Source organism: Hyperolius riggenbachi, chromosome 4, assembly GCF_040937935.1.
Source record: "Hyperolius riggenbachi isolate aHypRig1 chromosome 4, aHypRig1.pri, whole genome shotgun sequence".
In the NCBI taxonomy this organism is placed as follows: domain Eukaryota; kingdom Metazoa; phylum Chordata; class Amphibia; order Anura; family Hyperoliidae; genus Hyperolius; species Hyperolius riggenbachi.
Genome location: NC_090649.1, coordinates 238,820,157 through 238,846,505, shown reverse-complemented (window position 1 = coordinate 238,846,505; position 26,349 = coordinate 238,820,157). Strand labels below are relative to the sequence as shown.

Below are 26,349 nucleotides of genomic sequence, written 5' to 3'. Positions count from 1 at the left end.
GGGGGTCAAAAGAGAAGCCGGAATAAGGATAGTTGGGCAGGAGGGACATAACAAGACATGGCAATAAGCAGGAAGGTGGTGATGTCAAATGCAGAGGCCCTATAATGCGGAGCAAATAAAAATGGCACAGTACGAGCCCAGTTAAAAGTGGCGATGCCATAAACGGCGCAAAAATAAATGCCGCAATTAGCAGCAAGGAACAATAATTAGTGGGTGCCCAGCTGTTTACAGCCGCTAATCTTGGCTTTTAGTATTGCTGCCTGTGGTGGCCACATGGTAGTTTAGATGGGTAAGGGTTAGGCAATAGGCACGGGGGGGGGGGGGGGGGGCAGAGTTAACAGTAGGCAGTGGGGTGGAGTGATTCAGGGCGAGGCACCAGATAGGGGTTGGTTAAGGTTACACTCCTTTGTATCCAATAACATTTTTCATCTTACGTATAAGCCTTTAGTCATTCTAAAGTGATTGACTGACATAGAGTGGTACTGCAGCATTGTGACATACATATTTGCTTTTGGCAAGGAACTACATTACTGTCCCAATAAGTAAAAAATATGGCCACATATTATCGCAATGAACAGCCCTGTTAGTGAAAAGCAGTGGTTATTGCTGAATAAAATAGCCCCACAATACATACACTTAGAGAATTTTGTTATTTTAATAAATAGATTCATTTGTTTACATGTCTCTGTTATATGAACAAATATAAAAATTCCTACAAGAAGATTACAAAACAAAATGGTCATGTCCTGGAAGAGAACACCACAATGCATACACATTGTATTTTATTTTATTTTACAAATACACTGGGCAAGTGGCTATTGGCAAATATTTTGTATACTAGATTCTAGATTTCAGTTATACTGTTCCTACACAATCAGAATTTAATCTGTCAAATCAAGAAAATTTACCAACAAAATTTGAATGATGTGTAAATTCTAGTTCTACAGGAACCGGAATGAGTAAGAGTTAAATAGAAACTTTGCAGCGACTAATTCGGTAGCTGCTAACTGGGCTAATGCTGATGTTGAATGGTTCCTCAGGTAGACCCTGACACTACATACAGTAGTTATTGGTACATTTGTGGATCTGAATCCTAATATGTGTGGCAACAACGACTGCAAAAATACAGCTGAAACTGTATGGCATCTGGAGCTGATATGGTTTTGTCATTCTTATAGAGAAACTCCGACCAAGAATTGAACTTTATCCCAATCAGTAGCTGATAACCCCTTTTACATGATAAATCTATTCCTTTTCACAAACAGACCATCAGGGGGTGCTGAAAATAAAGAACTTTTTTATTACATTATTTTCACTGGAGAGAGAGAGAGAGAGAGAGAGGGAGGGGGAGAGAGAGGGGGAGAGAGAGAGAGAGATAGGGGGGGGGAGAGAGAGAGAGAGAGAGAGAGTTTTACATGTTTGTGAAATGCAACTGGAGTTGGTGACAGCTGTGGTTATTCCCTGTAGTGTTTGCAGCTTTCCCTCTCTCAATATATTTCCGATTATGTTGACTTTTGTTTACCATCATTTGTAAAAGTCTGTATAGTTAACACTAGCTGGTTATTTTAAACATGCCAAAATATTCTTCTCCTAATAACTATACAGTTAGCTAAAAAAAATAACTTAGGAAAACCACAGAAAATAAAAGCATAAAGAATGTTGGTGCACTGGCGCTGTTGGTCTGGGCTTTCACTTGAACGTTTGATTTGCACTTAGTACAGTTCTGTCCGCAGAAGTCACAGTATGCTATCTGTTTCATTGTCTTGGAGTTGTATGTTCGTGTTACAGTAGTTCCTAAGTAAAAATAAAAAAGTTAAATTTTAAGAACAAAAAAAAAATAAAAGGCACTCCTAATGAAATTTGACCAGTAGCACTGGCGTGACAATAGGGGAAGTAGCCCCTGCCCCCGCGGGGGTCCCCCCTGGGGCCCGCTCATGGCCGTTTTGGGGGGACAGGAGGGGTCGCAGCATGAGAGGAGAGCTTTGCCTATCAGCGGGGAGGGGGGAAGGTCCCTCCTCTCCCTCACCTCGGGCTCTCCCCTCTGTGCTCCCCTCCTGCATCTATATAAGTGGCAGCGGCGGCAGCAGCTATAATTACCTCCATTTACCACGGAGGTCCGATTTGCAAGGGCTTCACATTACTTCCTGTTAACAGGAAGTAATGTGAAGCCCTTGCAGATCGGCGACCTCCGGTGGTGAATGGAGGTAATTATAGCTGCTGCCGCCGCCGCTGCTGCCACTTATATAGATGCAGGAGGGGAGAGCCCGAGGTGAGGGAGGGGGGGACCTTCCCCCCTCCCCGCTGATAGGCAAAGCTGTCCTCTCATGCTGCGACCCCTCCTGTCCCCCCAAAACGGCCATGAGCGGGCCCCAGGGGGAGGGGGGCCCGCTCAAATTCTTGCAGGGGGGCCCAGGAACTTCTAGTTATGCCCCTGACCGGTAGCCTATAGTTCAATGCAATTAGTGCTTGCAGATGTTACATAAATAAAGGGTCATGCATTTGGTGGTTGCTATAGTGTAGAAACATGACTATTTACAGAGAGTAATTCAACCACTAGCCAGTCTTGCAGTGACATGCAAGTCATGTCCTTTGTAGCCTAAGATTGGAGCTCTTTACCCAGAATTCAGTGGGTGAGTTCAGCAGTACACATTGGCCATGAAATATGGTTAGAAATACCCTTTCTTTCAATAAACACCACTTACAGTGCTATACATTAAATATAATTTAAATTATTATTTATTGGTACTATTTAACAGGTTTAGATCCAGTGGTCTAAAAATAAAACCACACTGGTGCAGTGCGGTGCAGCATTTTACCACAGGCTACTGCTAGAGCAATGTAAGTCTATGGGGTAGTTCACATTGTCCATATTGCACCTGTGAAAAAAAACCTCAAGAAAAAAGTTAATAGCATAGATGCTTTAGAGTATAAAGATTTGTACAATAGGGAGACACAGCGTCTGTATGCATGTGCATGACCCAATACATGGCTCAGCTAAATCTGACGGTCAAAATTATACAGCCTACCTACACATCAGTGGAAAGAGACATGTTTTGCGGATGGCAAGGTGCACATTTTAAGGCGTGTACACGTCGTATTTTTTTAAAACGACGGGCCCGTCAGACCTTCCCGCGGGGCGGTCGTTCTGCCGAAAGTTGCACGTGAGTACAAGCTGTCGGCAGACTGATAAGACTGTTTTTGACTGATCCGCCGGGCGGATAGGTCAAAAACAGTCTTACCAGTCTGCCGACAGCTTGTACTCACGTGCAACTGTCGGCAGAATGACCGCCCTGCGGGAGGGTCTGACGGACCCGTCAATTGAAAAAATATGGCGTGCGTACACGCCTTTACAGGAAAAAAGAGAACTGGTTTGACAAACAATGATCCCTTAAGAATAAGAAGAGAAAGTTGTGACTTCATGTATGATTAGCATACTATGGCCTCAATTCACTAAGCTTATCTCCTGTCTTTAATAACTCTTCTAGAGTTGTTACCATGGTGATAAGGCATGTAGTATTCAGGAAACATTTTACCTCAGGCAAACCTAAAGTTAACTCTTCTGTCTTTAAGTTAACTCTTCAATCCTTAAAATAACTCCAGAGCTAAAGACAGGCTGTTTATTAACTGCATGTGAAAATAACTACAGAGGAGGTAAATTAACTACAGAGGAGGTAACTTAACTACAGAGGAGGTAACTTAAGGAATGAAGAGATAAGATAACTCTCTCTTATGTAGAGGTAAGTTTTCTCTTGCCTTATTATCTCCAACATGATCTTAGTGAATTGAGGCCAATGTCCTTTTATTATCCTTAATTAGGCATTCTAAAGTCAATACCCATGCAGTTAAAAATTAGCATTTCCATAATAAGCAACAATTAGCTAGACTGGAAGCAGTAAAGGTCTCAAATGCACATAAAAGTGCCTGCTGGGTAGCCTTAGAACAGAAGCAGTTTTATAAGAAAACTTAAAAATGTTGAGTGGAAGCTATTTAATGCTTTCTTTGGATGGATACTGAAGCCAGGTATGGAGCTGTTATACCATGACAACATGTATAAGGTTTGCTTTACTTTACAGAATGTGGACACAGGTTATTTTTTTAAGAATAAATCTCATCAGGCTGAATGTTAGTCAAAAATGTACATGACAGCTCCCACAGCAGCTGTGTGGCAAGCTAGTGATCCAAAGTGTTAAACATTTGGCGTCCAAACAAGAAATATTACTCTACAGCACTTTAAATGTTGGCACTTACTTGTAGGGCTATAATATTCATAAATTTGAGCCACAGCATCTTCAGAAGCAGCAACATAAGTATAACGTTCCATTTGAATAGGTATACAAAACTGCTGTTTGGTCACCTGTACAATAAAAAGAACACATTTGTGACTGGCATATTTTAAAATATGGTGATTCAGAGTAACAGAAGACGCTGTATTAACTTTATGAAGGATGGTAAGAAAATGTGTTTATCCAATGTCATATATTATCTCCCCCTTAAATGAAGGTGAAAACAAGTAAGCTTTGTGAATCAACCTGAAAGACACACATTTACTTTGTCTACTCTTGCTACAAGTCTGACTTTCATAACTACCTTATGATTATGTGCATCAGCCTTCAACTCACTTTTACAGAAAGTGTGATGCTCTTGTCTATATCAGCCTGTTTTAAAGTTAGTATTAGCACAGGTTTCCTCCCACATCTCCATCCTGGAGTGCCAGTCCCTTGGAAGTGGTTAGTTTGAAAGCTGAGTGGGCTGCACCTCCTATAGCATCCCCCCATGTGATGCTGTTCCCACCATTATAATTGATTCTCAGGCTGTGGTAAGATATGCCCACAGTTTGTCAGCCTCAGAGTGTGCCAGATCTGATGCTGTACTTAAGCACACCACCATTTGGGGAGCACACCACAAGTAAAGGGGAGTCATGAAAGGCCTCAAATAAATTGTGAGCTGGCAGATGCGACAAAGGTACTTATATAGAACCTGTTTCCTAAGGCAGAATAGGTACCATATAAACATGTTTATTATGTCTGCCTGAAACAATATACTTGTATTATTGATATTACTTCCATTTTACACTACTGACATGCCACCTCCATGTTATTCAGGGTTGTCAAGTTTTCAGAAGTGAAAGTAGGGGAGGAGGTGTTTAGGCACCTTATAGGTGGGAGAATACAGGAAGGAACTCAATTGTTACAATATTCATTCATAGTCTAATGACCAGCACAGGGAAGTTGGAGTAAACAGGAGTATGCATAGGTGAAACAGTGGGTTGATATTTGAGGAACACAGGAGAACAATAGGTCTACAGCAAGCATGGACTTGTCTACTATTAAGTGACAGAAGTCTGTCACTGTCTGTCTGCTGTTGCGAATACTACGTGTTAGCGCTCAGACCTTAGATAGATCCGGTGTGCTTTGATCCGGGAGGTAACCGGGGATTTCACACTAGATAGGAATGTTATTGTTTGCATTACTCTTTATTGATACCTGTGTATGACTCTGGCTTGCTTCTGACCTCTCTCTCGTTAACTGTCTCTGTACTTCTGCCCATCTGATCCTGTTGCCGACTTTGCCTGTATAACCACCTTCCTATTGCTTTCTGATTCTGTACCGTTACTACCTGTCTGTTGCCGACCTTGCCTGTCTGACCTCGCCTCCCCACCAGAGTGCCCTGATCTCTAGATTGTAAGCCTTTGGGCAGGGTCCTCACTCCTTTTGTGTCCTACCTGATCATGCACCTCTATTACTGTGCACCCATGCTATGCATTTGAGTGAACCTAACTTGCCTAACTCCATGCTCCCATCCAGTGACTGACTAAGCATTACCTTGTACTCATACTGTGCTGTGTGATCTGGTTTTCTTGTATTCCTGTATTGTCATTTTGCTGTTTGTCACCCCTAAATATTGTCTGTAACCTAAATTAATGTCCAGCGCTGCGTAATATGTTGGCGCTTTATAAATACAACAAATAAATAAATAAATAATAAATCTCTGGTGAGGGCCTCTGTACTGATAGTACTCACCAACTCCTCTGGTGAAGTATAGCTAATCTATCAAGTACTACTGTTGCACCAAGCACTATACATTGTATACCTTCTGTGTGTTGCTATACTTGTATTATTGGTGATTCTGCAGATCACTACATAATCAGGTATAGTGTCTGGATAATTGGTGATACTGCAGATCACTCAATAATCAGACATCTGTTTGCTGACACCAATCGTTACACCTATATTATGTTAACTATGCCTAACCCCTATGGGCTCCATTTATGGACAATGGCAATTCTTTGATTATATTATATGGTCAGTTGATGTTGATACAGTTCACCTTAGTGGCAGTTGTCAACTATGCTTTATTAAGCAGTGTTATTGTGGATTGTTAATTATCCTTTCCATGACAAAATAAAAACTTTAAATACAAAAAAAAAAAAAAAAAAAGATTCATGTTTGAGCATACATGATTGTATGTGATGTGCATAAAACTGCAATAGCAACAACTCTATCATATCTGAATATACTAAGGACTACTACACCACAAACTCATCCTGAATAAATTCAGAACACCATAGATTTTTTTTTTTTTTAAAAACCTCTAGGTGCCTCACACGACTGCAGTGAAACAAACGTCCAATTTTCTACCTTTTCAGCAACCTCCAAAATGGGGCCTCATGTTTTAAGGTTGGAACAGGTCATATCCCCTGGTAATACGGCTTCAGAAAGTGAAGTTTGTTTCCTTAAAACTGGTGATCAGAAGCCACATTGACTTACATTGTGGGTGTTTAAACTGCTCCCCACTAGTGACTGTTAGTTGTAATTGCCATCAATATTTTGGAAGTAGTGGATAGAGGGGAATATTTATCAAGAGTGTCTGAGACAAAATATTAGTAAGTTTTTAAAAATCGGTGCAGAACTGTCTCAGACATCTTAAGAAATCACTAGATAATGCAGTTTCCTTCTTAAACTGTTTTAAAATAGGAGGAGTTCGGAAGGTTTCTCAGACAGTGTGTAAGGGAAATTGCTGTTGCTGAGTTAACCAATACATCTGCTGTATTGATACCGGCAGGCTCTGAGGAATTCAGCAGGGGGGGATGAGCACTTCACAAATTATGTCTAGTCTACACTGCACCATCTGTAGAAGTGCTATTAAGCACTTCTTAATCTGCGGCAGTTTAGGAATGGATTTGTAATTTACTTAACTGTAGTGCAGTTCTAAAAAAGTCATGCTAAACTGCTACTATTAGGTAGGATCTAAGAAGTTTCTTACTATCATGCAGAACAGTTCCCTCTGCTGGTTAGAACTGTTTAACAAGAAAAAACTGTTGGTAATGCTTTGATAAATTTGGCACAGAGGCTTTTAGATGTTCACTGTGGCTCTATACTATGGCTTTATAAAGTGGTGGTCTTTAGCAAAAGTAGAAAATAAAGAGTTTGGAACAAACAGCACAGTTTCCCACTATTTCCTCTAAAGATTATCACTACCAAAATAGAGATCTCCAAGAGCCCTTATAAATTAATGGAGAGGTCTGACTGATACTTTACAAGGCCTCTTCCACAGACAGCTGAACTGCTCGTTTGCTAAGTTCAGCCGCCGGACTGCTGGCCACAAGCGCAATGGCAGTGGTCAGTAACACCACGTGTCACATTTGAAATGCAGAGGCATAACCCAGTGGTGAAAAAGTCTCATGTTACATCTGAGCACGGCAACCGCTGTGTTGAATGCTAGCAAGTGCTCTGCCGATGGATGGGAGCAACTGACCGCCTTCAGCTGCTTGTGGAAAATAGGCCAAAATGTAGCAAAAGCACAACTCTGACATGCCACCTCCATGTTAGAAATAGGATATTTATAACATGCCACCTCCATGTTAGAAATAGGATATTTATAAATAGGTTCATATGTTCTGATTTCCCTCAGGTAAAAGTTGCAAACATTTACCGCCTGGTAGCAGACAAGGTATTACATGCACCTGCATCTGCCAGCTTGCTTGAAGTTTTATTTTAAAATGTAATATGAACATTTAAATTATGATTTATGAATATTTCATGGTGATGAGCAAAAAATATAATCTAAAATTCCACTGAGTTGGGGCAAGAAAATCAATGCACAATTAACACAGCAACTAGATAAGTGAACAACTGCTGGAAGCCGTGATTTGCTAATCCCAACTTCTGCCTACTGGGTGGGACCAAATGCCACAAAGTTATTTGCTCATCACTGTTTCTGAATAATTGTATAGTATATTGTTTTGATTTTTTCAGGACTAACAGGAAGTCCCACCCATTCCAGAAGCTACTCAGTATGGGAATATTAGTGGGTGTTATCAATAACTTATTGCTATGCATTGAAAAGAAAATCGATCCAAAATAGGATTTAGGAATCAGTATTTTTTATATTTAAATTAATAAAGGCTTATTTTAAAAATTAGATTTACTGAACGTGGAACGCTTTATTAACACTCATTTTTCCAATGTGACTTACCGAATCTAAATAGAGATTAACTTTGTTGTCTTGAGGTTCAACCAGTTTGAGAGGGTTTGTTAGAGGAATACCTTTAGAGCTCAGTCTAAATCCAGTAAGTAATCCAAACTGTAAAAGCACCATACCAGTCTCATTACCTTCACCTTGATAACTAGGAAGAACAATATGATATTAGCATAAATTCATTGTGTATCATCATCATCATCTGATAGCAGGTAATACACCAGTACCATCACATGGACCGGTTTCACCTTACTGTGGTTTGTACTTAGAGGCTTGTTTATAGAAAAAAAAAATACAGTTTCTCCTCATCCCAAAAATAAAGATGTCATGTTGCACTGGCAATTTTTTCATTTTAAAGTAATAAAAAAGTAATTGAAAATGGAACACTCAAGTCCCACCCAGGTTTAAATTGATTGATCCATTGTCAAGCTGCAAATATTTGCATAAAACTTTACATAAATTTGTATAGACTCAGAAGAAATTGCATATCATTGAACATCTTAGAAATGTCTCATGATTTACATTGCATTCATGAGCCATAATTACACATTATGACATCCTGGTCATAGTCTGTAAGCAATGCTGTGTATTCGCAATTTGCGATTCATTCATGCTAATTTTCAGACCTGTAATTGTTAGCTTTGTGATTCAATTAGAGTGTTAGCTTACTAATTGTTTGCTTTGTTTGCTTTGTGATTCAGTAAGGCCAGAAACCCACTAGGAGCGATTTTCTGAGCGCTTTGCGATTTTGAAAACTCTTGCTAATGTAATGCTATGTAGCAAAGATGATGCGCTGGTGATGCGCTGATCCCACTTTTTCTGCGCAATTCTTAATTTTACTGGTAGCGCGCCCAGGCTATGCATATGCATAGGTAGGTTTTAGTTAGTGTTAGGTCCCCTCCCATGGAGGAAAGACTTCTTCGACAGTGGGAGGGACGAGTACCTAACAAATTGCATTGCAAGCTGTTAGTGGAAACTAACATCCTCCAAGTGGTAGACAGGTTGTATGTGTGCTCATTGTGTATTTGTATCCCATGAGTGGGGTCTGCACTTTTTTGCAGGTAAGCATTCATCTGTTTTTAAGTAGCGCTGTTCATTTCTTTGCTATGTTTGATTTAATTCTGGTCAGCTGCTCCCACTTGTTAGTTTTTCTTTGGTGTATATGCAGAGCCTCTGTTTGGGTTCAAGGTGCGTTTGCAGTTCCTGGGGGGGCTCAGCGCATCTCTGAGCTGAGGCCATTCAGAGGCGGCCTGGTGATGCGCTGATCCCACTTTTTCTGCGCAATTCTTAATTTTACTGGTAGCGCGCCCAGGCTATGCATATGCATAGGTAGGTTTTAGTTAGTGTTAGGTCCCCTCCCATGGAGGAAAGACTTCTTCGACAGTGGGAGGGACGAGTACCTAACAAATTGCATTGCAAGCTGTTAGTGGAAAGTAACATCCTCCAAGTGGTAGACAGGTTGTATGTGTGCTCATTGTGTATTTGTATCCCATGAGTGGGGTCTGCACTTTTTTGCAGGTAAGCATTCATCTGTTTTTAAGTAGCGCTGTTCATTTCTTTGCTATGTTTGATTTAATTCTGGTCAGCTGCTCCCACTTGTTAGTTTTTCTTTGGTGTATATGCAGAGCCTCTGTTTGGGTTCAAGGTGCGTTTGCAGTTCCTGGGGGGGCTCAGCGCATCTCTGAGCTGAGGCCATTCAGAGGCGGCCTGGTGATACGCTGATCCCACTTTTTCTGCGCAATTCTTAATTTTACTGGTAGCGCGCCCAGGCTATGGATATGCATAGGTAGGTTTTAGTTAGTGTTAGGTCCCCTCCCATGGAGGAAAGACTTCTTCGACAGTGGGAGGGACGAGTACCTAACAAATTGCATTGCAAGCTGTTAGTAGAAACTAACATCCTCCAAGTGGTAGACAGGTTGTATGTGTGCTCATTGTGTATTTGTATCCCATGAGTGGGGTCTGCACTTTTTTGCAGGTAAGCATTCATCTGTTTTTAAGTAGCGCTGTTCATTTCTTTGCTATGTTTGATTTAATGCTGGTCAGCTGCTCCCACTTGTTAGTTTTTCTTTGGTGTATATGCAGAGCCTCTGTTTGGGTTCAAGGTGCGTTTGCAGTTCCTGGGGGGGCTCAGCGCATCTCTGAGCTGAGGCCATTCAGAGGCGGCCTGGTGATGCGCTGATCCCACTTTTTCTGCGCAATGTAATGCTATGGGTGTGATCCCACCAGAGCGATGTGATTTTATAAAAATCCCCCATAGCATTGCATTAGCAAGAGCTTTTTCAAATCACTAGCGATTAGAAATCGCTCTGGCCTTAGAGAGTTCAGTTTGTGATTTAGTTAGCTTACTGCACTAATGAAGTGATAGCTTTAAGGTATCACCATACAATTAAAAGATCCAATTTTATACCAATTCGATCATTTCGATCAGTTGTCTTGAAACAATCAGGAGTTTTTCTTTGTTTTTGATCAATAAATCCGATAGAATTTCAATTTTTTTTTATTTGTGGAGATTGGACATGTTGGAAATTTCAGACCAACTTTATGAAGAACTAGTAACCTTAGCCCATTTAATAACGGGCTCTAGGTCTGTCACCGTCGCCAACTGTCAGTGCGCACTCGCACACGCCCGGCCAGCCCCCTGGCTGTCCAGCTCCTGTCCCAACAACGGCTGTCCCTGTGGCACATGTGGCAGTAGCGCAAATGTAAGGACACACACAGGGACAGGACGCAGAGACACAGGAGTTTTGTTATATAGGATTGTATGGTGTAATGGATTGTCAATTACTTGATGTGCAGTTCCAATCAATTTTTTCTGAGCTTTCAATTATTTATTTATGATTTGGGAAAAATTGAACATAGGTGTGTGGTACATTGGTCAGATTTGTATTATTAGCCATTGTTAATTTAACTAATTCAGATTTGCTGGATGACGTCTAAGGCTGGATTCGCACTGTGTATGTTGCGTTATGCACACATTTTAATGTGTGTGAACTGCAATGGAGACTGGACATAAACATTAAAGTGTACCTGCTTACCTTGTACACACATTTGCTGTTAGTCTATGAATATTATTTGTATCTTCTGTCACTGATATATCTAAGCTGAATGTTTCTGGCAGAGTATTTCTCCTGCGCCTTGAAGATGCCTTTGTGTTATACATTACATTAAACTGCAAGACAAAATACATGAACATATCAATTAAAATATAACACACCATAATGGAATCTATAGTGTCTGATATAATGATGCAACTGTCTGCTCTGCGGCCTCCCAGCCAACCATTTAGCCCAGTTACAGTCCATCAAGAACTCTGCTGCATGGCTCATCCACCTCTCCTCCCGATTCTCCGGCCCTATCCCCCTCTGTCTGTCCCTTCACTGGCTGCCAGTTACACAAAGGATACAATTTAAAATCCTTACTTTCACCTGCAAAGCTCCCACAAGCTAGCTCCTTCCTATCTTTGTGTACCATCCTACACGCAATCTTCGCTCTGCTAACAATATCCTTCTGTCTTCTTCCCTGGTCACGTCTTCTCACTTACAAGATTTCTCTTGATCTTCTCCACTCCTCTCTCCTCTACACTCTCCCCAACACATCCGCCACTCACCCACACTTACTCTTTTTAGACGCAATCTCAAAACTCACCTCTTCAGGCAAGCATACTCTCCTACCTAGGACACTGCCCACTGACCCCCATATCTACCAATCCATATAAAGCTTCCCTTTACCTACTGTCTTATACCTTAAACCTTTAGACTGTAAGGCCTTTTGGCCAGGCCTTTCTTCCCCTTTTGTCTTACAATGCTGTGTAATGGGTGTACATACCTCCCACCCCGTGTAAAAATATGTATGTTTGTTCACTGCATTTGCTGTCATCCACTCTTGTCTTGTATTAACTGTTGTATTGTATATCTTGGATTGTTAGAACGCGAAGAAGCTGGCACTATATAAATCAATAATAATAATATAATTGCGATATATATGTATGGGAGAGCTGGCAGGCACTCGGAGTTGTAAAGCCAAAGATCAGAAACAAGTACCCAGTACACTATGTGCTCAAGTCAAGACTAGCAAAGAAGAGGATTCTACAGCAGTCAAAAACATGAGGAAAAAGTCTGGCACTATAGTGTTTAATGTACAAAAATGATGTCACATCAAGTGAATATAAAGTGCATCGGCAATGCTTAATGGACAAAGTTTGATCATGCAGTAAAAAACACACATACCGGCATGGTATCTTCGTACTCACTGGGTACAGGTGGGAGGCAGCGGTGGTGGGTGCCAAAAGGTGCACGGCCTAACGACCGTTTCGCATGGCTTGCGCCAGGCTTTCTCAAAGGTGAAGTGTGCAACAGTGCTGGAAGGGCAACGAAGCGTTTTTAAAATGCAGTTTACGGCACTTCCGGTTCGCCGTAATAAGCCACGCCCCCTCCGGAAGTTAAAAAACTCAAGCCCTATGACCTATGAGCATTGTGGAACGCAAATGGTTACGCATGAAAAAGCCGCGTGTACGCGTCAAAAGTGACGTAGACGCACGCGAACTCATCATACCCAGAGCCTGCACAATGCTCCTAGAACGCGGCTATACCGCATAATGGAACGCGTATAAGCGTAAAAGACGACGCGTACAAGCGTCAAAAAATGACGCAAATACGCGCTGCCCAAAAGGAAAGAACCATGCATAGCAGTACCTGCATCGCATGGAGCCACTGTAGAGTGCTCAAATCATGCGTAATGGTGGCTGCAATAAAAACCCCAGCCTATCTGCTCGTCAAGGGCGGGCAGAGGGGGGCCTGGGGTAAACAGCCATCAATAGGCAAGAGATGGTAGGGGCCTAGCAGGACTCGGATAAAGATCATTATCTCATATCTGGCTTATTAGCCTTAAAATGCTATGGCATTATCTTAAAGGGCAAAAGAGAGAGTTGATAACACTGAAGGGGAAAAGGGTGGGTAGAGGGATAGTGGACCCGAAGGTGTGAAAGTGACAACAAGGAAAGGGGTGATATAAAAACAGAATGGGTACACTAGGGAGAATAGAAGTGGGAGCGGCGGACAGTACTCCAAGGAGAGGTAGTTGTTTCAATCCCAGAAACGGCATCTCACTGAAACAAACAAATAATTTTAGTAAATTTAATGGTACTTATCATAAAGCAATTTAAAATTCATTGTATCAAAAGGTATGGCCATCTTGGGGATGAAAGGGCAACAAGAGGCAGCCAGGGGTGGGGGCACAAAAAGTCCCCAGCCAGAAGCAGCAAGAAGGATTAGGGATCAAGGAAGCATGCAAGATCTACATAGTCGTTTAGACCCAAAGGACCCATAGCATCAGTGCGTAGGATCCAAAGCGCCTCTTGTCTGAGTAAAAGTTTTTTCCTATCACCTCCTCTACGAGGGACATTACAAATGTCGATACATGCAAAGGACAAAAAATTGGGGTTGCTTTGGTGGAAAGTCGACATGTGTTCGACGATCCTTGGGCAGCCTTTATTTTTGGGAAGCAGGCGGACGTGTTCCAAAACACATTCCTTCACCATCCTGGTGGTTTTACCAACGTAAAAACGTTTGCATGGACACCACAAGGCATAAACCACAAATTTGGTTCTGCATGTGGCAAAAAAAGAAACATGATGGATCGGACCTAGAGCATAGGACTTGCCAGTTTTCATGAATTGGCAAGCTTTGCAAAAGCCACATTTATAATTGCCAGAAGAGGCAAAATCATTCAGCCAAGTGCGCTGTGGATGCTCGCAAAAATCGCTGTGTACTAAAAGATCGCCAATAGTTGGTGCTCTCTTAAACGCGATTAGGGGTAAGGATTCTTTCAATAATGGGTCCTCCAGAAGTAGGAACCAGTTCCTACTGAAGGCCCATTTGATTTGACTGGCCATGGGTGAGAAATCAAAAGAGAAAACTCCTGTTCCCCTAGTGGACATGGCTCGCTTTTTCCTTTTTACAAGGTCAGATCTATCTCTGTCTAGGGCTTTTTTAATCGCTAAATTAAGTTTGTTTTCATCATAGCCTTGATTCAGGAGCCTCTGTTTTAGATTCTCAGCTTGGTTGAGGAAATCCTGGATCGTAGTGTTGTTTCTGCGCAGTCGCAGAAACTGGCCATAGGGGAGGGATTCTGTTACATGTTGCGGATGGTAGCTCCTGCAGTGCAAGATGGTGTTGGAAGTGGTGGGTTTTCGATAACTCCTTGTCAATATGCCTTTCTCTGTAACGGCCAATTCCAAATCAAGAAAGCTGATGCTTTCTATTGACCACTCCATTGTGAAGAGCATATTGACCTCGAGAGTGGAACATCTCCTGACCAAAAGGTCAGGATATCATCCACATACCTGGACCACATCCTCAGAGCCGAGCGAAAGGGGTTAATGGGAGAGTGAATACAAATTTCTTCCCAGGCTCCCAAAAACAAATTGGCATAGGTACAAGCTACCGGGGTCCCCATCGCCGTACCTGAGATCTGCTGGTACCAGGTGTCCCCAAACATAAAGGCATTATGGGTAAGGATGAACTCCAGACATTCACACACAAATGTGTTGTGAGAAGCCTCCTTATTGGACTCTCTGTCGAGGTACATCCTCACGGCACTAATACCATCCGTGTGTGGAATTCTGCTGTACAGGCTGGTAACATCAATGGTCACCAGCAGATCCCCTTTGCACCACGATGAGGATCCTAGGCCCTCTAAGACATCAATAGTATCGCTAAGGTGTGAGGGGATAGAATGCAACAGAGGTCGGAGAATGTGGTCCAGGTATCGTGATAGCCTTTCTGTGACCGCCCCCAGGCCTGAGACAATTGGTCGGCCTGGGGGATCGGTCAGGGATTTATGTATTTTCGGGAGGCAGTACCAAACAGGTTTAACTGGGAAGGTAGGGAGAAGGTTGTTTGCCAAAGTTGAGGTCAAAAAGCCTTTTTCGACACCTCTTCTAAGAAGTGATCTGAGGGCAGAGTGGTAGCTCATAGTGGGGTCTTTTTTGAGGGGTTTGTAAGTAGAGGTGTCCGACAATTGTCTTATAGCCTCTATCTTGTATTTCTCTGTGGAGAGGATTACTACTGATCCTCCCTTGTCGGCTTTGCGGATGGTGAGATCAGGACGATTTCTCAGCCACCGCAAAGCATTACTTTCAATAGAGGACAAATTGGGAGTTACTGTGGAGTAGATTAAGGCCTTGATATCATTATCTACTTGTTTTTCAAAGTGGTCAATACAGGAACCTGCTTGAGTGGAAAAAGGCATAGTCGATTTACATGGTTTAAATTTGATATCTTCAGCCGTTGGTACAGCAACGATGCAGGTACTGCTATGCATGGTTCTTTCCTTTTGGGCAGCGCGTATTTGCGTCATTTTTTGACGCTTGTACGCATCGTCTTTTACGCTTATACGCGTTCCATTATGCGGTATAGCCGCGTTCTAGGAGCATTGTGCAGGCTCTGGGTATGATGAGTTTGCGTGCGTCTACGTCACTTTTGACGCGTACTTGCGGCTTTTTCATGCATAACCATTTGCGTTCCACAATGCTCATAGGTCATAGGGCTTGAGTTTTTTAACTTCCGGAGGGGGCGTGGCTTATTACGGCGAACCGGAAGTGCCGTAAACTGCACTTTAAAAACGCTTCGTTGCCCTTCCAGCACTGTTGCACACTTCACCTTTGAGAAAGCCTGGCGCAAGCCATGCGAAACGGTTGTTAGGCCGTGCACCTTTTGGCACCCACCACCGCTGCCTCCCACCTGTATCCAGTGAGTACGAAGATACCATGCCGGTATGTGTGTTTTTTACTGCATGATCAAACTTTGTCCATTAAGCATTGCCGATGCACTTTATATTCACTTGATGTGACATCATTTTTGTACATTAAACACTATAGTGCCAGACTTTTTCCTCATGTTTTTGATTGCTAATTGTGATATATTCAGAAGTAAAAAAACTGATTACATTAAGCAGAAAATATTACCCATATTCTAGAACAAAGCTTGGTTGAAAGCCTATCAGGCAAATTTTTGAGGCGTGATAGGTGTGATAGGAAACTGGAACACCTCGATCAGGCATGTACAAAGTCTGGCCCACGGGTCAATTGCGGCCCTAGATTAAATATTCAGTGGCCCAGCCATCTTCTATCACATTGATTTATTTTTGGTTCTCAGGCACAAACAGAAAAAATAAATCTTACAATTTCCCATACAGTTCCTCTTTTGAACTCATGGTGCAGTACTTCATAACAGACGTCTCCTCACTAGAGATGGCCCGAACAGTTCTCCGACGGACTGTTCCCAGCAAACTTGGGCTGTTTGCATTTAAAAAAAAAATTGCGTGCGCATTTTTTACATTAAAGTCAATGGCTGCCGTCAGTTTACCCAAAAATGTTAAACAAGAGGACATTTCCATAAGAGATGCCAAAAGTTGGCATTAATCAGGTTGCATTTAGGGCATCTTGATGAGGACTGACTACGAAACTTGGAAAGAACATTCGGTGCCAAATAGGCTCCCTGGCAACTGTACCTATTTTTTGGACCTTTTTTTTTGTTCAGAGTGTGGGAAATATATATTAAAAAAATGACGTGGGGTCCCCCCTCCCGAACCTTTTAACCCCTTGTCTTCCATGCAAGCTGGGATTGCCAGAATGCGGAGCCCCAGCCACGTGGGGCTTCATACTCTAAGCTATACCAGCCTGCATGGTCCATGGTAAGGGGGAACTTTGGCGGAGAGGGGGGGCCAAGCCTCCGCCTCTCCCGCAGAGCCCTTGTCCAATTCTTGGACAAGGGGCTCTACCCCACCTCCGGAGATGGGGGCCAACTACTCCCTAGGTGGGTTCATGGAGGCATCTCAGAGTCCTTTTTAAGAAGGTGACCCCAAATGACAGCCCCCTTCCCAGGAGAAATTAGTATAGGGGTACATAGTACCCCTTATCCATTTCCACAAAGGGTTAAAAGAAATAAAAACACAACCATGAGAAAAGTCCTTTATTAATCTTAATTAACTATGAATACTTACCTTTAAAAAAAAGTTCCAATGCCAATATCCTCGGAAAGCTCCCACGCCAATATCCTCAGTTATCTTGATTGAAGATCTCTGCCACACACTCCCGATCTCCGCGCTGCTCTAGCTATATTGAGTATAGCTAAAGTATGGAGAGAAGAACTATCACTCCTGGAAAACACCAGAGTGAGTAACATTAACAGGCTTCCATCGCTCTGTGCTGGGGAGGGAGATATCGGGCATCCCTGGGGACATTGCAGCTGTCACCGCTTCCAGGATGGAGCATGCTGTGTCGCAGCGTTTAGTTTCCCTGCGGTTGTAGTGTACAGTAGTTCCCTGCAGTTTAGTTTCCCTGCAGTTGTAGTTTAATGTAATGTAGCTGGTGGGAGGGGGCAGCATGAGTTAGTATAGTGCAGTACAGTGTGGGGGGGGGGGAGGGGGCAGCAGCAGAGGTTAGTGCAGCTGGGCAATGTAGCTTAGAAAGAGTAGCTTAGAGACAGCTTGGGGGAAAAGGTCTACAAGATGCCCCTGACCCATAGACGCACCAGGTTTAGTATACATTTTTTCTCTGATTTTTGCCCTCTAAACCTAGGTGCGTCTTATAGTCCGGAGCGTCTTATAGTCCCAAAAAATATAGTACTTAATTAATTTTCCAGCATTAAGTTCTGTTAAGATGTTAGCATGAAATTCTGTTAGATATTATTTTTCTGTCATTTTTTTAAGAAGATTACTATGAGTTCTGACACAGCTACTAGTACAGCTCAGACTATTTTTTATCTAATATTACTCTACATAATACAATTGTTATATAAATGTACTAAGATGATTAATGTTTGCTTGACTATAAAGGCCTGATCAGGTGGATTACTGTTAGATGGAAAACTACTTAAGACTGGTTACATTTTTGTATATATGCTGTATCATAAGAAAATGCATTTTTTATATTAAAAAAATCTAATACTAAGTGCTGTGATTTATTTCAAAGTACCATCAATCGTTAATTCACTGTTAGAGAAGGGATCACTATGCCTGATAAAATAATTGCAAAAATGTGAAGGCTGGTTCCTTTATGAGTTGGTGATCATGCTAAAGACAAAAACCATGTTGGGTTTTGACACATCTAGAGTTCACTGTCGTGAGATTAGAGACAAGCTGCCCATTCAAAGTACAAGAGTCAATGGCAGACTAGCAGGAGTAGGATTCATGCTAGCAAGCAGTCTGTAATCTCACTGCAAGCCAAGGGGATACAAGTATACTATAGACACGGATTTAAAAGTAATCATTTCATACCTGAAAAAGTGCCAGTCCTCTTCCAACTGCAATGGCATTAATTAATAATGGCTGGGAAATTTCAATCTAATATTGAAAAAGAAAAGTATTAGAACTAAAACTATTCTAGCACATTAGTGATATGTAAATGCAACCCTTCAGCATTTAAAAACATCTAGAAATACCTGAGCAGTAATCATTGGTTGACTATACAAAACACTAAAATACCAATGCAAACACACACAAATATAAGTAGTACCTCATTCGCATTCTAAATACTCTCTGTTCACCTTTAGAAATGTACTTATGTTTCAAATAAAATAAAGTTTACCCATATTTATTGTTTTTTTTTCTCATAAATGCCACTGCTAGATAAAGTAGATAGGTTTTAGTTTTAAAGGGAACTTTGGGTGAGAGGTATATTATTTCCTTTAAAACAATGCAAGTTGCCCTGCGGTCCTGCTAATCCTGAGCCTCAAATACATTTCGCCACATGAACAAGCATGCAGATCACGTGCTCTGACTGAAGTCTGACTGGATTCATTACATGACTGTTTCAGGTGTGTGATTCAGACACTTCTGATGCCAGAGAGTTAAGTAGGGGACTGTTATTATTTAAAAAGATAAAAATATGACAGCCTACATATTCCTCTAATCTCAGTTTCCCTTTAACTATACGACCGCCCCACGCCAATGGGTGTGGCCACGCCGGCAGCCCCAGGACCACCTAACGCCAATTGGCGTTAATTCCTGAGGCTGCAGTTTGCAGGAGACCGCGCGCATGCTGCGTGCTCATGTCCTGCTCCGGGGGTGGTGCTCCGCCCCGCCTCCAGTCTCCGAGCAGCGATCGCCGCTCGGGAGACTGTTAGACGGCAAAACCGCCATCTTTTCGGTTAGTACAGCACTTTGATCAGCAGCAGTGCTGTACTGGGGACCGCCGTGTGACACGGCTGTCCCCTGGGTCACTTGAGAGCGATCGGCTCTCATAGGCAGAAGCCTATGACAGCCGATCGCTAGGATTGGCCGCGGTTGGGGGTAGGGAGGGGTTTTTAAAAAAATAAAAAATAAAATAAATAGTAAAAAATAATTTTAAAAATGAACATAAATATTTATATATAAAAAAATAAACACTGGGGGGAGGAGGGGTGAGGGGGGGGGGGGGGGGCGCGATCATACCCCACCAACGGAGAGCACTGGTGGTGGGGGGAAAGGGGGGGAAATCACTCGTGTGATGTGTTGTGCGGCCCTGCAGCTTTGCCTTAAAGTTGCAGTGGCCAATTAAAGAAAAAACATTCTGGTCTTTAGGGGGGTTTAGCACTGTGGTCCTCAAGAGGTTAAAGTGTTGGGCCTCATACATTAAAGAGGGAAAATTTACTCCTCTCTCTGACACTACAAATATGGCATCTAATTAAGAAATTTTATATTTACCGTATTTTTCGGACTATAAGACGCACTTTTTCTTCCCCAAAAGAGGGGGGGGGGGGGGAGTTGGTGCATCTTATAGTCCGAATGTACCTGTGGCAAGTGGTGATTTATTTTCCATGTCCGCGCTCCATCGATCGGACCTCCATTGTGGTGGAGCTGCGGCTTGTCCAGTAAGGTGAGGAGGCGAAGGAGTCTCGGCAGACCTTCTCATCTGCTGCAGAGCCCCAGCAGTTCATGCGGACAGGATCTTTATTTTGGTGGCCCGGCTTGATGAGCGCTGGTGTGTACCCATGGCTACTGCAAAAGCACCCCCGTCATTTCAGGTCTCGCTGCGGGTCCAGGCTTCTGCAAACAAGATGTCACACACTTCTGCCCAGCTCCGTGAGTGACTACAGATGCAGCCCTGCGGGTCCGGAGTTCCGCAAACACAATGTCACACACTTCTTTCCAGCTCTATGAGTGACTGCAGATGCCGCTGAGTGGTACTGATAGCCCTGCTGACGTGACGTGGAAGGGGATTGTGATTGGTTCAGGAGCAGTGCCTACGTCACGTCAGCAGGGCTATCAGCGCCAACTGCAGTCACTCATAGAGCTGGAAAGAAGTGTGTGACATTGTGTTTGCGGAAGTCCGGACCCGCAGCGCTGCATCTGTAGTCACTCACGGAGCTGGGCAGAAGTGTGTGACATCTTGTTTGCAGAAGTCCGGACCCGCCGAGAGACCAGAAATGGTGGGGGTGCTTTTGCAGTAGCCACGGGTACACATCAGCGCTCATCAAGCCGGACAGACGATCCCCGCACAGGAAATCGCGACACCCAGAGGCTCTTTTCTCCTCTCCAGGGACGCGTGCAAGACAGAAACTCCTCATCTCCTGGAGACCCCAAGCACCAGAGAGCAGCATGAAGCACTGCATCATGCGACTGGGCCACCAAGCTGGTGAGGGGGTCTGCACGGGGGTGCTGGGCATATGTCTCGCGGAAGGGGCTGTGCTGCTAATCTGCAATTTCACTGCTCAGCACAATCTAGAGAGATTTACAGGAGATGGCAGTGGTACATCAGAAGTTTATATTTAGATTTATATTGTTGCACTGTTCTGTTTTCTGTTTTGTTCTGTTTTCACAGTACAAGTTTATCTTTGGTTTTACATTGTTACACCTCATTGGGGGTTTTCACTTGATGCTGCTATTTGTGTCTAAAGCTCTACAAGGTGCTCCTGGACCATAGATGCACCAGGTTTAGTACACTTTATTTTTCTTTGATTTTGTCCCTCTAAACCTAGGTGCGTCTTATAGCCTGGAGCGTCTTATAGTCCGAAAAATATGGTAGTTTCAAATCATATATTTTGTTTAAATATGGTATTCTTTTACTTTTTTATGGATAACCATCTACTTTTGCTGTCTAATGGCAGACATTTTTGTATGAACACATGCCAAGTTTACAGGATAGTCTGTACACCTGCATTAATCATGGAATTTCAATCAGAGCATGTACATCAACCCTTTTTACTTTAAAGATGATTTATTCTTTTGTCCATGGACACAGTACTACAATGTTTACCTGCATCCTTTGTAACTGTAGGAGGTTTGAGTTGATCTGGAATATCTTTGGAACGAATGAACTTGGTCCAGTAACAGTCAGGGTCAGAGAGTTTCCACCACCAGATGATAAAACTGTCACAAATTCAGAGAGAGCCTGAAGAGCCATTACAGTGTCCTTAAAAATACAAAACGTCCATAAACATAATATATACAGTATATTGGTTGCTTGAACAATACAAAGTTAAAGCGGATCTGAATTCAGAACTTCCTCTCTGCTCTAAAAGATACACAACAGCATAATAACCTATAAACAAAAATATTTGTTACAGCTAATAGAAATCCTAAACTAAATCTGCAGTGTTTCTATTTCTATTTCAAATGAGCTTATCTACCATATCTGCCATGGCAGTAATGTGACAAGGGGAGAGATCAAATGACACTTTGAGATAAGACACAGCTGAGAGGGAATTAGACAGGCTAAACTCTCTAAATACATACAGGGTGCATTTCTGTCTGTTTTCCTTTTGTCCTGTGCAAATCCAGTTCAGATCCACTTTAAACATTATCTGTTGAAAGAGTCAGAGAACCTAGTATTGTAAATATTTGATACGGACACAACTAAAAGGTGAGGAGCACTAATTACCTGAGAAGATATATAACCACCAAGCTGGTTCCTTTGCTGACTCAGCCATTTCATGACAGGGATTCCATCTGCAATCCTATTCTGTCGACGTAAGGAAAGTAGAGCATAGGCTGCTGTCTCAATGTCTGTGGTCCTTGGCTGCCAGTAACCAGTGGTTTCAGAAGGTGCTGACCAGTATTTTGTCCCTATTAATTGCAATATATAATAAAACTGCATTATTCATTCATTAATGTATTATTCTTCATGAGTATGGAGAGTTTAAGAACTGAAGAGGAAAAATTGTAAGTCTTGCAGAGGGAAAATACAAAAAGGGCTCCGTGAAAGTAATATTTCATTTTTCCATGTAAATATTTTACAGTCTACCATTATTAAGTGCCCATTATTTTCGCAGTTCTTTTAGAAGATGTATGATAGACTCTCTAAGTAGTAATGACTGCCACTGAAATAAAAAACAGTTTAAAGCAATCCGTTAGTGGATCTCTGTAAACTAAACAACGGTAAGGCTGAATACTATGTATAGTGTACAGGTATATATAATGCATTTTTCTGATTCATTTCAATGAGAGAATTTAAACAGTGAAATCGCTTTGAGGATGAATTTCCGTTTTTTTCCAATTGATTTACTTTGGGGGAATTTAGTGAAAATTAGTGAAATTAGTAACAATCGCTAGAAAATTACAGACCACCACACATGGTACACCATTTTTGTATTAGTAGAATGAGGATTTAAGTGCTGGTTTTCTATGCAGGGACTGAATGGATCATGTGTGCAGGCAGAATATAGGTTGCATTGTTCACCTCCACTTGCTGTCCCTCCCAAAGCTACTGTTCCAATTACCACTGTGCTGCTCCCTTATCTTCTCTATTTCTCCTTTCAATTCTGTTTTTATTCTGCATTTTCCTCTTATTCCTTTCTACTCTCTCTCTCTCTCTCTGTCACCATGTTCTTTAACCCAGCTTTCTACTTTGTGGCCAGGGGTGTAACTACAAATCATGGAGCCCCTCTCCAGTATAACTTTGGTGGAGCCATTCATTCACTATGTACTTTCGCTGTGGAGTCCCCCACAGTCTGAGATCATTTAGCAAGTGTTTCCACCATAACCCATCTTCATCCTCATAACAAGTGTTTGCTCAGCGCTACCACTTTCTCTCCATGTACTATTTCCTCCTGCAGTGACATCCCCATGCCACACCCCACCACTAAAGCCAAGTCCCCTCAGCAGTGCCATGCCACCCCAACCAGAACCAGTATTGCTATTTCCCCCCTACTTGTCTGTTCCTCCTGCCACACTACCAGCCCTCCACAAACTCTGAGTAATGGATTCCTTTTCAGTCAGCCAAGAAAATCCTCAATATATAATTAAAGATAATCATCCATAAACTATCAAGCACTATATCTTTCTGTTTCTCAACCCCCCACTCTACAGATAAATTATTTACCAAACCTGTGTTATAAGTGATGGCCACTGATAGCCTTAATCAGTGACATGCAAACTAATAAATGTAATATATATGGGATAATGCACTACAAGGGGAGGACACTGAAGGGAAATGGCAAGCTTTTAAACTTATTCTCAATCAATATTGTAGTATGTATATCCCATATGGAAACAAAATGTCTAGGAATAAAAAAAAGGCCTCTATGGATGAATAGAAAGGTTAGGGATAAAATGAAGAGGAAAAGAAATGCCTATAAGGTCCTAAAACAGGAGGGGACCGAGGCTGCACTAAGCAATTATAAGAAGTGCAATAACAATTGTAAAAAAGAAATTAGGCTGGCAAAGATCGAAGCTGAAAATCAAATCGCTAGGGATATCAAATCTAACCCAAAAAGTTTTACAAGTACATCAACTCTAAAAAAAGAAAAGTTGACTGTATAGGACTCCTAAAGGATGAGGGTGGGAACTCAATGGTGGATGACCAAGGTAAGGCAGAGTTAAATAAATGCTTTCTTTGCTTCTGTCTTCACAAAGGAAACAGCACTGTTGCAAATTACAGAGGCAGAAGAGTCTCAATCTTCTAACTGTAATATTAAATACTTAACGCAGGAAGAAGTGAAGGCAAGACTAAATAAATTAAAAATAGACAAGGCACCTGGCCCGGATGGCATGCATCCTCGGGTCCTAAGGGAATTAAGTTCAGTTATAGATAAACCCCTTTATCTTATCTTTTGGGACTCTCTTGCAACTGGCAGAGTCCCAGTGGATTGGCGTACAGCCCACGTTTTCCCATTATTTAAGAAGGGCAAAAAATCAGATCCAGGAAATTATAGACCTGTAAGCTTAACATCAGTTGTATGCAAACTATTTGAGGGGTTACTAAGAGATACTATACATGACTTCATAGTAGAAAATAATCTTATTTCTCAGCATCAACATGGGTTTACTAAAGACAGGTCCTGTTTGACTAACATGCTCAGCTTTTATGAGGTAGTGAATGCTAATATGGATATTGGGAATGCTGTAGATGTGATATACTTGGACTTTGCAAAGGCCTTCGACACTGTTCCCCACAGAAGTCTGGTGCAAAAGTTGAGGATGCAAGGACTGGGGAAGAGTTTGTGTGCATGGATAGGGAACTGGCTAATGGACAGAAAACAAAGAGTTGTGGTCAATGGATCGTACTCAAAATGGGAGACTGTTAGCAGTGGGGTCCCACAGGGGTCTGTACTGGGTCCAGTGCTCTTCAATTTATTTATTAATGACCTAGTAGATGCAGTAGTGAGCAATGTTGCTATTTTTGCAGATGATACAAAATTGTGCAGAATCATCAACTCTCAGGAAGATAGTGTCATATTGCAACAGGATCTGGATAGGATGGCTATATGGGCACATACATGGCAGATGAAATTCAATGTTGACAAATGTCAAGTCATGCATTTTGGTCGTACCAATGGTCTAGCACCATACAAAATAAATGGGATACAGTTGGGGACATCAAACTTGGAGAAGGACTTAGGAGTACTCATCGACAACAAGTTAAATAATCGTACTCAATGCCAAGCCGCTGCAGCTAAAGCGAACAAAATTTTGGGATGCATTAAAAGGGAAATAAAAACTCGAGATGCTAGCATAATATTGCCCCTGTTTAACTCTCTAGTAAGGCCACATCTGGAATATGGAATTCAGTTCTGGGCACCACATTACAAAAAAAGATATTGCAGTTTTAGAGCAGGTGCAGAGACGAGCTACAAAATTGATACGTGGGATGGAAGGTCTCGCTTACCAAGAAAGGTTAGATAAACTGGGCTTATTTAGTCTAGAGAAAAGACGCCTTATAGGAGATCTAATTAACATGTATAAATACATCAGAGGGCAATATAATAGCTTGGCGGATGAGCTTTTTGTCCCTAGGCCTTCTCAAAGGACTAGAGGACATGATCTGCGCATGGAGGAAAAACGTTTTAGCCATTTATTTAGGAAAGGGTTCTTTACAGTAAGAGTGATTAAGATGTGGAATGCATTGCCACAGGAAGTCGTTATGGCAAACTCTATACCTGCATTTAAAGGGGGCTTAGATGCTTTCCTTGCGTTGAAAGACATCCATGGCTACAATTACTAGGTTATGCCTAATGATGTTGATCCAGGGATTTTATCTGATTACCATCTGGAGTCGGGAAGGAATTTTTCCCTTTTGGGGCTAATTGGACCATGCCTTGTGGGGTTTTTTTTTCGCCTTCCTCTGGATCAACAGGGATATGTGAGGTAGCAGGTTGGAGTTGTACTCTGTACTGGTTGAACTCGATGGACATATGTCTTTTTTCAACCAAAATAACTATGTAACTATGTAATAATAATAACAACTATTCTGGCAGATCGATAAAAGGATAGTGGGGATGAAGGACAGTGAATGGGGGGTAGAGGCATACCGTGGGGAAGAAATAGCAGGCAGTATTGTGTGTTTGTGTGTGTGTATGCTCACATCTCCCTATCAGTCACAAATTATGTAATTTTACTGTTATGTGGTAGAATTATGAGCGACTAGAAAGTTACGTTCATATGCCTACAATTTAA

At 42.1% G+C, this 26,349-nt stretch overlaps 1 protein-coding gene across 1 annotated transcript in view; it reads right to left on the bottom strand.

Annotated features, from left to right (window-relative positions):
- Nucleotides 1-742: 742 nt before the first annotated feature.
- Nucleotides 743-26,349, bottom strand: part of LOC137571815 (CD109 antigen-like) — a 121,672-nt gene continuing 96,065 nt past the window's right edge. The window contains 7 exon segments of the mRNA XM_068281493.1: nucleotides 743-1,794; nucleotides 4,249-4,354; nucleotides 8,476-8,626; nucleotides 11,514-11,647; nucleotides 18,754-18,819; nucleotides 21,713-21,868; nucleotides 22,337-22,521. Of these exon segments, the coding sequence (XP_068137594.1) occupies nucleotides 1,610-1,794; nucleotides 4,249-4,354; nucleotides 8,476-8,626; nucleotides 11,514-11,647; nucleotides 18,754-18,819; nucleotides 21,713-21,868; nucleotides 22,337-22,521 (983 nt within the window). The 3' untranslated portion in view covers nucleotides 743-1,609.